General features: G+C 45.8%; 1 protein-coding gene across 1 annotated transcript; it reads left to right on the top strand.

Annotated features, from left to right (window-relative positions):
• Positions 1-10,406: 10,406 nt before the first annotated feature.
• barx1 (BARX homeobox 1) lies at positions 10,407-13,733 on the top strand. Its single transcript, XM_075461866.1, has 4 exons — positions 10,407-10,963; positions 12,081-12,372; positions 12,815-12,899; positions 13,290-13,733. The coding sequence occupies exons 1-4, from the start codon at positions 10,762-10,764 to the stop codon at positions 13,455-13,457; spliced, it is 747 nt and encodes a 248-aa protein (XP_075317981.1). The 5' UTR covers positions 10,407-10,761; the 3' UTR covers positions 13,458-13,733.
• Positions 13,734-14,437: the final 704 nt, after the last annotated feature.

Here is a 14,437-nt window from a genome sequence, read left to right as displayed (position 1 = left end):
TCAGGAATAAGCTCACCATCCTCCCCTCCTGTTCCCAGCCAAAGAGACATCCCACCCTCCTCTGACCCACAGCTTTCCTGTAACATCTCCACCTCCACCTCAGTCATGGATTCTTCTGCTTCCACTAGTTTGTCTTCAACCAAATCAGGAGATGCTGCTGTCCCCTTTGCCTCCCCCTCCCACTTTTCTGTTTCTAGAAGTCAGGTGAAGAGGCAGTTGGAGAGACTGAACCGGAATAAGGCTGCAGGTCCAGATGGTGTCAGCCCCCGAGTCCTGAAGGCCTGTGCAGAGCAGCTCTGTGGGATTCTGCAACACCTTTTCAACCTTAGCTTGACCCAAGAGAAGGTACCACTGTTGTGGAAGACATCCTGTCTGGTTCCGGTACCAAAGAAAACTCACCCTTCAGTCATCAATGACTACAGACCTGTTGCCCTGACATCCCACATCATGAAGGTCCTGGAGAGACTCCTGTTGACCCACCTGTGTAAGCAAACCAGCACATATCAGAATCCCCTGCAGTTTGCTTATCGCCATGGAGTTGGAGTTGAAGACGCTATCATACACCTGCTTCAACAAACCCACTGTCATCTGGACAAAGCAGGCAGCATTGTGAGGATCATGTTCTTTGATTTCTCCAGTGCATTTAACACAATTCAGCCTGATCTGCTTCGTCTGAAACTCCAGAAGACTCAGGTGGAGGCCTCAACAATCACCTGGATTAATGACTACCTGACAAACAGACCACAGTTTGTCAGACTGAAGAATTGTGTGTCTAACCAGGTGATCAGCAGCACAGGAGCACCACAGGGGACTGTACTCTCACCATTCCTTTTCACTCTGTACACTTCAGACTTCCAGTACAAGTCAGACTCCTGTCATCTACAGAAATATTCAGATGACTCTGCAGTTGTCGGGTGTATCAGAGATGGACAAGAAGCTGAGTACAGAGAGCTGGTGGACCGCTTTGTGGCATGGTGTGGGAACAATCATCTCATCTTGAATGTTAACAAAACAAAGGAGATGATTGTAGATTTCAGGAGAAACAGGGTCAGATCAAACCCTGTTTCCATCATGGGAGAAGAAGTGGATGTGGTTGAGGAATATAAATACCTTGGTGTTCATCTGGACAACAGACTGGACTGGAGACACAACAGTGAAGCCATCTACAAGAAAGGACAGAGCAGACTGTACTTCCTGAGGAAGCTAAGGTCCTTCAAGGTTTGCAGCAAGATGTTGCAGATCTTCTACAAGTCTGTTGTTGAGAGCGTCATTTCCTCTTGCGTCATCTGTTGGGGCAGCAGCATCAGAACCAGGGACCTAAAAAGACTCAACAACCTGATAAGGAGTGTGTTTGACCTTCTGGAGGAGCTGTGGACTTCTTGATTCATCCAGAATTCGTAAGCTACATTTATCTTGTGTACCATTTTGCTTTTGCTAGATTTTTGCTAAATCTTTGCTAGATCTTTATTAGATTTTTGACTGCTAAAAGTAAATTTGCCGGAGGCTTGTTTTCACTGTGTGATAACAGCCTCACTGAAACTAGCTTCAGCCCTGAGTGGCCACTTGTCTTTTAATCTGTGGGAGGGGTCTGCACTCCTGCAGACAATCAGCAATTAGTGAATCAGTACAAAGCAACTCCTGTTGTTGGAAGCGTCAGCTTTCAAGCGTCAGTCTCCAAACGAAGGCTGTCGTACAAAGGCACTTGACTTTGTCAAGTCCGACTTCCTGAAGGACGATCTTCGTCTGGACGGTGTCTGTAAGTGTAAAGTACCATTTTTCAAGAAACCATGTGCTTCATTCCTGTTCTTTCCTCTCGGTCTCGGCGACCACGCAGATGCAGGGTCAGACCCAGAGGCCGGGACCCCACTAACCTCATCCACCCTTCTCTCTCTACTCATGTTGAGCAAGTGGTGGCAGGGGGGCTGTGGAACTGCCAGTCTGCTGTGCAGAAGGCTGAGTTTATCTCAGGTTATGCATCCATGCTCTTCCTTAACTTTCTTGCTCTTACAGAGACCTGGATCACCCCAGAAAACACTGCCACGCCCGCAGCTCTGTCTGATGCGTACTCTTTCTCTCACACTCCCAGAGCTGCGAGGCGGGGCGGTGGTACTGGCCTGCTGATTTCCAAGGACTGGAAATACTCTCTTTGTTCCCTCTTGCAATTCTCTCCCTCCTTTGAATTTCATGCTGTCACTGTCTCTCACCCAGTCAAGCTCACCATCGCTGTAGTTTATCGCCCACCAGGCCCTATTGGGGACTTCCTGGAGGAGCTGGACACTCTTGTCTCTCACTTCCCTGATGATGGCTCCGGCCTCATCCTTCTCGGTGATTTCAACATCCAGACAGAGAAGCTTTACCCTCTTGTTTCTTTTCTCTTCTCCTTCGACCTAGCTCTCTCCCCATCTCCTCCTACCCACAAGGCTGGCAACATACTGGACCTTATCTTCACCAGGCACTGTTCTAGCGCCAACCTCTCTGTCACTCCCCTTCATCTCTCTGACCACTACTTCATGTCCTACACCCTCTCCCTCTCCTCTCCTCCCTCCCGACCTCCCCCCACCCACTTGGTATCTTCTCGTCCCAATCTCCGCTCTCTCTCCCCCACTGACTTCTCCTCTTCTGTTCTCTCTGCTCTGCCTGCCCCTGAATCTTTTTCTCCGCTTTCCCCTGACACTTCTACTGATCTTCTTCTCTCCACCCTGTCCTCCTCTCTGGACAAACTCTGTCCCCTCACCTCCAGGCCTGCACGCTCAGCTCCACCTGCCCCTTGGCTGTCGGACTCAGTGCGTACTGAGAGGCGGAGCGTGAGGGCGGCTGAGCGCAAATGGAGGAAAAGTAAACTTCCTGAAGACCTTCTTGCCTTCCAGTCCTTGCTTTCCACTTTTTCCTCCTCTCTCTCTGCTGCAAAAACGGCCTTCTTCTGTAACAAAATTCAAACTTCTGCTTCCAACCCCAAAAACTCTTCCAAACTTTCTCATCCCTCCTCCAACCCCCACCCCCTCTCCCCTCCTCCTCCCTCCTCCCTGACGATTTCGCCGACTTCTTTGACAAGAAGGTTAACAATATCCGATCTTCCTTCCCTCACCTCCCAGCTGTCCACACCACCCACACCTGTCGCTCTCCCACTCCTCCCTCTCTACCACCTTCTCCCTCTCCACCTCCCTCTCTGTCCCACTTCTCTCCCCTCTCTGCAAATGAGGTCCTTCACCTTGTAACATCCAGCCGCCCCACCACATGTTCCCTTGACCCAGTCCCTTCCCCTCTCCTTCATTCTGCTGCACCTGATCTTCTTCCTTACCTGACCCACCTCATTAACACATCTTTGACATCAAGCTCTTTTCCTTCTGCTTTCAGGACTGCCAGAGTCACTCCTCTTCTAAAGAAACCAGCTCTTGACCCTTCAGAGATCAAGAATTACAGACCGGTATCCCTTCTACCCTTCCTGTCCAAAACTCTTGAACGTGCTGTCTTTAAACAACTGTCCTCTTACCTCCACCAAAACAACCTCTTGGATCCCTACCAGTCCGGGTTCAAGGTGGGCCACTCAACTGAGACGGCCCTCCTAGCAGTAACTGAGTCACTCCAAACTGCTCGAGCTAACTCTCTCTCCTCTGTCCTGATTCTCCTGGACCTGTCTGCAGCATTTGACACAGAGAAGCACGACATCCTTCTCTCTACCCTGGAGGGAATGGGGGTTTCTGGCTCTGCACTCTCCATGTTCTCATCCTACCTGACAGATCGCTCCTACCAGGTCACACTGAGAGGGTCTGTCTCGAAGCCACGTAGGCTCACCACTGGGGTTCCCCAAGGTTCGGTCCTGGGTCCTCTTCTTTTCTCCCTCTACACATCATCTCTTGGTTCTGTCATCCACTCCCATAACTTTTCCTACCACTGCTATGCAGACGACACCCAGCTGATTCTGTCTTTTCCCCCTTCTGACACCCAAGTGGAAGCACGCATTGCTGCGTGCCTGGCAGACATCTCGGGGTGGATGTCGATGCACCACCTTAAGCTCAACCTGGACAAGACTGAGCTGGTGTTTCTCCCGGGGAAGGGCTGCCCATTCCGAGATCTGGCCATCACCATGGATGACTCCGTGGTGACGTCAACCCGGACCGCGAGGAATCTGGGTGTGACCCTGGACGACCAACTGTCCCGTTCCTGCCGATTCCTCCTCTACAACATCCGGAGGATTCGCCCCTTCCTCACCGACAAGGCAGCACAGGTGCTCATCCAGGCTCTTGTCATCTCCCGCCTGGACTACTGCAACTCCCTCCTTGCTGGCGCCCTGGCTTCTGCCATCAGACCTCTGGAGCTGGTTCAGAAAGCTGCTGCTCGTCTGGTGTTCAACCTCCCCAAGTTCTCCCACACCACTCCCCTTCTCCGCTCTCTACGCTGGCTCCCTGTAGCCGCTCGCCTCCAGTTTAAGACTCTGGTGCTGGCCTACAGGGCAGTGGAAGGAACAGCTCCTTCATACCTCCAGGCTATGGTCAAGCCCTTCACCCCCGCCCGAACACTTCGCTCTGCGGCCACCAGGTGCCTGGCTGCCCCGTCACTCAGGGGTCCCTGCGCACGATCGACACGGTCACGGCTTTTCTCTGTTCTGGCACCCCGATGGTGGAACGATCTCCCGACTGATATCAGGACAGCTGAGTCGCTGCCCATCTTTCGCCGCAGGCTGAAAACCCACCTCTTCAGGAAACACTACCCTGATCCGCCCTCTTAGGACATCACCTGCTCCGTCCTAGTTCCTTACGCACTTATTTTTTCCTCCACCACTGGCACCCTCTATATTTTCATTACCCCCTACCCGAACCAGGGTTTGAATCCCATTCCTGCTTTTCTTACCTCTTTTATTTCTTCCCCTACCCGAACCAGGGTTCGCATCCCCACCCCGCTGTGACTGGTGTGCAGTTGGTGAGAGGCTGAGGTACCTAACTTATCGCACTTACTCTAGCACTAGTTTTGCACTTAGCTGTTTGGTTTTGGAAGGAAATGCACTTATGATTTCTTGTGACCTGAAGTTCTTTTGCCTACCGATGTTGAACGCACTTATTGTAAGTCGCTTTGGTCTTTAAAAGCGTCTGCAAAATGACCGATTTGTGATGTAATGTAATAAGGAAGGCTGGTTCTGTTCTGGGGACGACTGTGGAACCTCTGGAGACAATAATGCAAAGAAGGATTTTGCATAAAATCAAGAGAATTATGGACAACCCTGAACATCCTCTCCATGAGACTGTTATCGGAAAACAGAGTCTCTTCAGTCAAAGGCTTCTTCAGTTTGGATGCAAAACGGACCGCTACAGGAAATCTTTCCTGCCCACAGCCATCAGTATCTATAATAACTCCTTGATTTAATTGAGTTACATCAACATTTAATTTCCCTCTGGGATAAATAAAGTATTTTTGAATTGAATTGAATTGAATTTAATTGATTGTAATGTAGATGATGGAATATTTAAATTCCTCACAAGTTTACAATCAGGATTTTTATTCTGGAATTGCTCCACTATTTGTCTTTGCAGTTTTTTGGAGATGGTTTAACCTCTGTCCATCTTCTCTCCCACTCTTAGGTGCTCTTATTCAGTAATAACAAAAGTTATCCTGCGGCACTTGAAAGATACAGTCCAAGTAAATTGAAATATGAGCTCCTGCTCAATCTAATAAATTAAAATCCAATTATAATGCAATTAAATCAAATGAATATAAAATACGTTCCGGTTTATAAAATGCCAATTCAAAAAAAGTTATCCAGTCAGGGAAACCACTGGATTCCAAAACCCTGTTCTGAGCATGTACAAAGAGACAATAGAGAGAAAAAGACCAGATGAGACCTCAGGCCCATCTGCCTCAACCAGTTGTGGATTGAGTGAGCAGAAGAGAAGGGAAAGGAAGAGGGATCAGAAGGCATGATAACAATTGGCCAGCGGTACCTGCTGAGAGAGAAAAAAGAGAGAAACACAATAATGACAACAAAAATTTCATGTATTTATGCTGAGTAAGAGAGCAGAGTAAGGAAAGGTGCTCTGTGCAAGAATGTTACTGACCTGTTGCCAATTAACCTAATTAGTTACATCATATTCCTCAAGCGGTTTATCTTTATTACCACTTAAATTTCCAGCCCCCTTCACAACTGTCCCTGCCATCGAACTCAAGCTGATATTGTTCATTAAAGAGTAAAATGTCTCACTTTCAACGATCAACATATTTTCTGTTCTATTGTGAATTGAATAACTGTTTATGTGATTTGCAAAATCATTGCATTCGGTTTTTCTTAACATTTTACACAGCGTCCTAAAACTTTCGAATATGGGTTTTCCTTGTTTTCCTGTGTTGTAAGCAAACATGTTATCATGAAAACATTCACATGGGAGTGGCTGGAACAATCCATCCATCCATCCATTATTTTCCGCTTCTCTGGGGGTCGGGTCACGGGGGCAGCAGCTTGAGCAGAGAAACCCAGACGTCCCTGTCCCCAGCCACTTCCTCCAGCTCTTCTGGGGGGACCCCGGGGAAGACCCAGGACACGTTGGAGAGACTATGTTTCTCGGCTGGCCTGGGACGGGCCCGGAACACCTCACCAGGGAGGCGTCCAGGAGGCATCCTAACCAGATGCCCGAGCCACCTCATCTGACTCCTCTCGATGCGGAGGAGCAGCGGTTCTACTCTGAGCCCCTCCCGGATGACCGAGCTTCTCACCCTATCTCTAAGGCAGAGCCCAGACACCCTGCGGAGGAAACTCATTTCGGCCGCTTGTATTCGCGATCTCGTTCTTTCGGTCACTACCCACAGCTCGGGACCATAGGTGAGGGTAGGAACATAGATTGAGCGGTAAATCGAGAGCTTCGCCTTCTGGCTCAGCTCCTTCTTCACCACGACGGGCCGGTGCAGAGCCCGCATCACTGCAGACGCCGCACCGATCCGCCTGTCAATCTCCTGCTCCATTCGTCCCTCACTTGTGAACAAGACCCCGAGATACTTGAACTCCTCCACTTGGGGAAGGATCTCATTCCCGACCCGGAGAGAGCATTCCACCCTTTTCCGGCTGAGGACCATGGTCTCAGATTTGGAGGTGCTGATTCTCATCCCAGCCGCTTCACACTCGGCTGCGAACCGCTCCAGTGAGAGCTGAAGGTCACGGCCCGACGACGCCAACAGAACCGCATCGTCTGCAAAAAGCAGAGACCCGATTCTGAGGTCGCCAAAACGGACCCCCTCAACGCCCTGGCTGCGCCTAGAAATTCTGTCCATAAATATTATGAACAGAATCGGTGACAAAGGGCAGCCCTGACGGAGTCCAACCCTCACAGGAAACATGTCCAACTTACTGCCGGCAATACGGACCAAACTCTGACACCGGTCATACAGAGACCGAACAGCCCATATCAAGGGGTCCGGCACTCCATACTCCCGGAGCACCCCCCACAAGAGTCCCCGAGGGTCGAACGCCTTCTCCAAGTCCACAAAACACATGTAGGCCGGTTGGGCAAACTCCCATGAACCCTCCAGGATCCTGCCAAGGGTATGGAGCTGGTCCACTGTTCCACGGCCAGGACGAAAACCACACTAGTCTGCACCTCCTGAATCCGAGATTCGATTATCCGGCGGATCCTCCTCTCCAGTACCCCCGAATAGACCTTACCAGGGAGGCTGAGGAGTGTGATCCCCCTATAGTTGGAACACACCCTCCGGTCCCCCTTTTTAAAGAGGGGGACCACCACCCCGATCTGCCAGTCCAGAGGCACTGCCCCCACTGCCCAGAGGCGTGTCAACCAAGACAGCCCTACAACATACAGAGCCTTGAGGAACTCAGGACGGACCTCATCCACCCCCGGGGCCTTGCCACCGAGGAGTTTTTTGACAACCTCGGCAACCTCAGCCCCAGAAATGGGAGGCCCCACGTCCGAGCTCCCCAACTTTGCTTCCTCATCGGAAGGCGTGTCGGTATTATTGAGGAGGTCCTCGAAGCAAACCCCCCCACCATGGTAAGGTGACAGCTCATGGGGGGGTGGGGCTGGAACAATCTTATTGTTTAATTCAAAGAGTAATTTCTAAATCATTTCTAGTCAATCAGCTGATGAGTTTCTAAAACTTACATGTAATGTCAAACAAAAGGAGCATAACCCAAGTAAGACACATTACTGCATTTATATAGCACTTCTCCAGTATTTTTGATCACTGGAAGTACTTCAGAATAGAGGCCACATTCACACAATCTTTTCATCCACCTTAATAAAGAAGAAAAAAAGCACTCACATAACACTGGTGTTTCTGGGGTAACTAGGGAATCTGTATTTATAATGCCCAATGACACGGGTCTTCTAATTAATGGACAGTGTGCTCAACCTCTGACCAACATAATAAGAATACTACAAGATACATCCATCACACTTGGAAATATAATGTCAGATAAAATACATGGCTGGTATGTCTGCCTGTCATTTTACTTTGACCATCAGAGGTGGAAATAATGAGCATCATGAAGACCTCGTGGCAATCTCAGTTGTGGCCACCAGAGGAAGATCTAGTCAAGCAGTGCAGGAAATTCATTTTAAGATGAAAAAATGGCATCAGGTATGTGTTTAATTGCATGAATATAAAATATTGATCACTTGCTTTCATTCCAAAAACAGCTATTCGAAACGTATCAATACATTTGGCCATTTTGCATTTATTCTCCTACATTGGAACTCAGACCACTACATTGTTCAGCATCTTGGAGAACCTCTGTTGATTTTTTTTTAAATCTCAGCTTAATACCAGATCAAGTCTTTGTAGGGGATCTATCATTGAGCTTCATGAGGTTGATGACAGTTTATTTAATGAATGTGGCATATGTTTGAGCTTGCTGCTCTGCAACAGAATGAATGTATGACCAATCAGATGCCTCCCTTATTGGTGTGGGTTATCCGTCGAGACCAACTCTAAAACTGCCAAGGCATTTTACAGAATATTTGCTTTAGTATAAGAAATGTAAAACTCCATGCATGAGCCACTTATAGATCAGTTAGACAGCAGAATGAAAAGCATATGATGGACATTCTAAATTTGTACTCTATTCTACAAGGAGGTCTGCTAAGATCAAAGTTTTTATCTTGAGCTCTAAGTACACACTTCTTTAAACATTTAAGATTCTTAACATTTTATACTGCCTACAGTGGGAATTATTTTTGATGTGCACACATCTAAATCTGAGACCTATGGTGCTGTGAGATGTATTCCCATTTTCTCTACATTCCAGTCTGCTCATAGTTGAAAAGTTTAAAACTCAGAGAATGAAAATTTCAACTCACTAAATCTCAGATTGTAAATCATCCCTGGATCCTCTTAAGGTTTCAGCTCCATGGTACAGAACCAGAGCTCCTCAAAAACACGATTTGTTGAATTAATACAAAAAGAAAAAAAACAGCACATTTCCACACAACTATAGTTTTCTTTAAACAATATTTTATTCTGTTGCGTCTACTTGGGTATCTGGGTTGGATCAACATAACTTTTACTGAAATTAAACTGAATCTTGTCTCAGTTACTTGTAAGTCTTATTTAATGAATGAAAACAGACCGAACTGGAACCACGAGACTGATAAGGACAAACCTCGTAAAACCAAAACTATTTTACAAAATAAGTACATTTAATTGGCCCTAGAGTATGTTGACCCAAATAATTTCGCATGATACAATAGAACTGTCTAATGCTGAAATAAACCATAAAAATAAACCATAAACCATCTTAAATGTTCATTCAACAAATCTTTGATGAAAACCAACAAGAATGAATCAGTTAGTAAACCTGAACTCATTGCATTTATGTTACGCAAGCATATTTCTATTTAGCCAATAAAACGTGTGCCTTTGTAGATTTATTTTGGAGGAAAAGTATCGTGCCGGAGATATCTGAGCATCTGCAAAGAAAGATGTGCTGTGGAATTGTATTTTTCTGACCTCTGAGATGCGTGAGTGGAGCGGAGCAGAACATTGATCCAGTCAGAAAACAGCATCAAAACCAACGCTATACTGCAAAATTCAGCCGGAACGCCTCATGCAAATCAGCCCACGTGAATGTTTATCAAAGCATGCAGTGACATACACATTATCAGAAAAATCATTCTGTAAGTGGAGCTTCCTCTGATGCTGTGTCTGCTCATCATTTTCAACATGTTCATCATCACAAGGCGAATGGCCTCAAAAGCGGAAAAGTTACTCGCAAGTGGCTAAAAGTGTTCACGCTTTGAAGTCCTTATTTTATTCCGTTTTGCATAAATCCGTGAAGGTCAAGTGCGGTTTGCATGTATCTTTGGTTAGAAAAGGCTGAAGGCAGACTAACTCAGAGAGGAGGTGGAGCCATAACGAGACTCTTAAAACCAAAAGCTTATTCCTCAACTCACTGCCAAGGTGACGCGCTGCGCGCCTGACAAATAGCTCTGACCCACGCGGTCCCCAGACATCGACTGGGCATGCACACGGTCGGATTCGGGGATTTTTGGTCAACTGTTTCCCATCGTCTCCAAAAAAAATTTTCTCTTAAAGAAGCCCTAACTGGACAGAAGTAGCGAATAAAGTCCCATCAGAGGAGCCACAGACGCGCAGAGAAACTCCGCGACCTTCGCTCGGTCTGAGCCTGAGGATAACTCCGAGCCACGGTGGTGATCTTCGGACTGAAGTGGGGCTACATAGGGAACATGAGTTCTGGCTTGGGCCACTGAAGGAGTGATAATTGGTGAAGGCGTTTGGTGTCCGTCACGGTGACCGCGCGGCCACGATATGCATCATCCTCTGGATATGGGGGCGCATTACTATCCTCCCGAAGTCCACCCGGACCACAGAACTCATCGTTACAGGAGTTTCATGATAGAGGAAATCCTGACTGACCACCCGGAGCACAAAGTTTCAGCCCCGGCAGGGGAGCTGCTCAAATTCGGAGTACAGGCTCTTCTCTCTGCCCGGCCCTTCCACAGCCAGCTGGGTAAGAGGGTGGTCGGTGAGGGGGGTCCTGCTGGAAAACAGGCCAAAGGAACAGCATTGATAATAACAGCATTGTCCTTACTGTTTTTATTATTGTAGCTTAATGTTTGAACATTTTATTGATGCTATAATATGTAACAACCTACAATATTAACATAATTGTAAATGTTGCTGCATTTTTCCATTTCTGTGTTACATTTCGGTAACAGCTAAGATATTAAATTAATCCAAATATTAGCCTCTGATAAAAAAATATATTTATATAGCCTATTAGGATTTCTAGTATAAACTGACAGTAAACGAATAAAACATCTGTTTTTATGTGATTGATAATAATATTTAAGGCTCCCAAAATAAGCTTGTATTTTCAAATCAAAGATTTTTTATTATTATTTTGGAAGGTGCTTCAGTTGAGGATTTCCTGTCAGGTTTCAGGATACATTTATTTAATTTACTTTCGTTCAGGTATGTCAGATAATAACAGTGATATTTAAGGTGATTTTTAATGTTTTTCGGACCCTGTAGCGCCTGTAGCCTACCTCTAATATCTAACATTACTCCAAACCTGTGGCAAACTGAAGCTTCGATTTGTTTGATGAAGATTTATCAAGGAGGACTTTTTTTTTTCCCAAACTCAAAGTCAGGAGGTCAACTTGAGCCAAAACTGTGACTTCTACCACTTACATTTTAGATACGATCTTATTATCAATCCCTTCTTAATCTGGTTTAATTTAAAATAGTCTACACAGGCTTGTCCTTAATGATATAACAGCCTGGTATGATAACAGATGTTTACTTAAGGATAATTCATGTTTTTAAGTTTTTTTTGCATCAGTGGGTCTAATTCAGCCTTTTATAAATTCATGATTCAATTTTTTTTCTTCCCAGATGACCAAAAATCTTCCCTGCATGTAGTATTATTTCTCCACTATTGAAAATACCGTGTTAGAGAATAAACTAATAAAATAAATATAGCATTTACTTTGGTTGAGACTAGTTACGTTAATCTCACGTGCAGCCAAAAGAAAAACAGCGACCACAGACCTGTTTTTTTTTTTAAACAAAACAAAACAAAACAAACCTAATTTTTCTTCTATTTCTTCTTGACATTGTTATAGTACTAAAAGCCGACCAGACGAGCCTGCTGAAGTTCCCCATGTCACCCCTGTCCTGCTCGCTGGGCTCCCCGCTCGGCTCCCCGCTTCTGTCCGCGGCCCCGGGCCTACAGGTCGGCGCCGCGTCCCACCACCTGCCGCTGGACCTGCACCTCCGCGGGAAGCTGGAACATGGAGCCGACGGAGGCAGCAAGACCAAGAAGGGCCGCCGCAGCCGCACCGTGTTCACCGAGCTGCAGCTCATGGGCCTGGAGAAGCGCTTCGAGAAGCAGAAGTACCTCTCTACGCCCGACAGGTGCGTCCATGACGGCGTGAATAGTGGACAGTGACTACCATCCTCTGACCAGAAAAAAACACATGTGATCTTATTTTTAATGTCCCCTTTCAGATTTATCCAATAAAAATGTCTGCACATCGCATTTCCTGTTGGATTTTTATCTTCACACACTGTGGCAATCATTTAATTTATTGGTCTCTGGTCCAATTTAAACATGTGCACTCTCAAAATTCAGGAACGAAAATATTACTAAAAATACACATTATGCGCATTTTATTTTTTTAAATCAAAGAGTGTAAATTTCAACCTTATAAAGCAGCTAAACCACAAAAAGTAAAAAAAGAAAAACTCATTCAAACTATTAGGAGCAAGCAATGTAAAATGTAGAAGTTTTTTTCTGACCTGATTTTGAATTAAAATATCAAATATTTGAATTTAATTATGTGTTTGCTCCTTACAGAATAGACCTGGCGGAGTCTCTGGGCCTCAGTCAACTGCAAGTGAAAACGTGGTACCAGAACAGAAGGATGAAGTGGAAGAAAATTGTAAGTTGGACACTGATGACGATGCCATGACAGTTGTACAGTATGCGGTGGTTTTGTAAGTGGACAAGTTAAACGCTGCAACAATAAAGAAGCAGTACAAACACCAGAAAATGATTTTGCCTTCAGTTATTTTAACAAATGATTGGAGGCGTAGTTAAGCGAAATGAAATGTCACTGTCACACTACGCTGTTTAGAGAACATGCCCACGTTGGAGACTTTTTTTGGAAGTCCTCTGAAATAAATCAGTCTAAGTGCTTAAAGCTGTAGTATTCAGAAAGCTTTAAGAGGCTGTTGCATCGTGACGGCTGCGCTTTCATTACCTAAATTCTTTACAGTCAGTTCTTTTTCTAACCTAAATCTGATTTTTCTCACTCACTTTGGACCCGAAGGTACTACAAGGCGGGGGCCTGGAGTCGCCTACTAAACCAAAAGGTCGCCCAAAGAAGAACTCCATCCCCAGCAGCGAGCAGCTCTCTGAACAGGAAAGATCTGCTGCCGACACGGACCGGCAGTCCGAAAGCTCGAGCTCTCACTCAGAGAACACCCAGGAGGAGTGACCCGCACGCAGATTATAGGACTGGACTTGCAGAACCTTTGGGACACTCAGTGTGAGTGGAGAAAGTTATTTGCTGGACCGTCTCGTGCAGTCTCCACACAGAAAGACCCGCACAGACGTAAGCGATAGGAGGAAGCATCCTCCAGCAGAAATGTGTTTTTGTCCTAGCCCTGCCTTGCATTCCCTCGTGATGAACTTGCTGCTGTTGACGGGGAAACTCAAACCTTTGCAGTAGGTCTTTCTTTTATATTCTACGGATCCACTTTCACTCCTTTGTTTTGCATTTCCTTTGTGTAACTATGCCATGTTTAATTATTAAATATATTTTCACTAACGCGGTTCTTCATTTATCATCAAGGAAACGTGTCAAGATGAGCTTTTAATGCCATGTGAGTGCAGCTCAGCCATCAGTCAGACAGACACATTCACACAGGCCTGATATGATTAGAAACCCTCATTTCAAGAAAATGCTTATTGGGTCAGCAGTTATATGGACCCTCCTCTTTATTTATTGACTGATTGACTTCACGTAACCTTTTGCAAACTCTCTTGACCGGAAGCATTTTTCATTCATTTTAAAACCACTGGCAGCCCACTGAGGCTGAGGCCTCATTGTGTTTGCAGCAGTTCTTTAAAAGCCAAATGCTCCTGCAGAGGGTTCACAGTGCACAAAAGAAAAGATAACGTTTGGTTTTCAAAACTATTTTTATGCGGATATATTTCTATACTTTCGTTTGATGTTTTTTCCTTGGTAACTACCTAACTGAGCCCAGACGGATAGAGTGTCTTTGTGGACTTTATAAATAGAATTAAAGGGGCCGAGGTGCTGAGACTCAGGGGGGAAACTGCCATGAAGCTGATGCCTTTTGTCCACCTTAACCAATTTAAAAAAAAATATCGCCCTATGTTACAATATTCATTAACACCCATCTTTATTCTGTATCAAATTAAAGTGCAAATGATCATTTTTTTCAGCCTAAT

This window comes from Odontesthes bonariensis, chromosome 3 (genome assembly GCF_027942865.1).
Source record: "Odontesthes bonariensis isolate fOdoBon6 chromosome 3, fOdoBon6.hap1, whole genome shotgun sequence".
NCBI classification, from domain to species: domain Eukaryota; kingdom Metazoa; phylum Chordata; class Actinopteri; order Atheriniformes; family Atherinopsidae; genus Odontesthes; species Odontesthes bonariensis.
The sequence above is the reverse complement of the archived record's forward strand: the minus strand, read 5'-3'. Positions and strand labels throughout refer to the sequence as shown.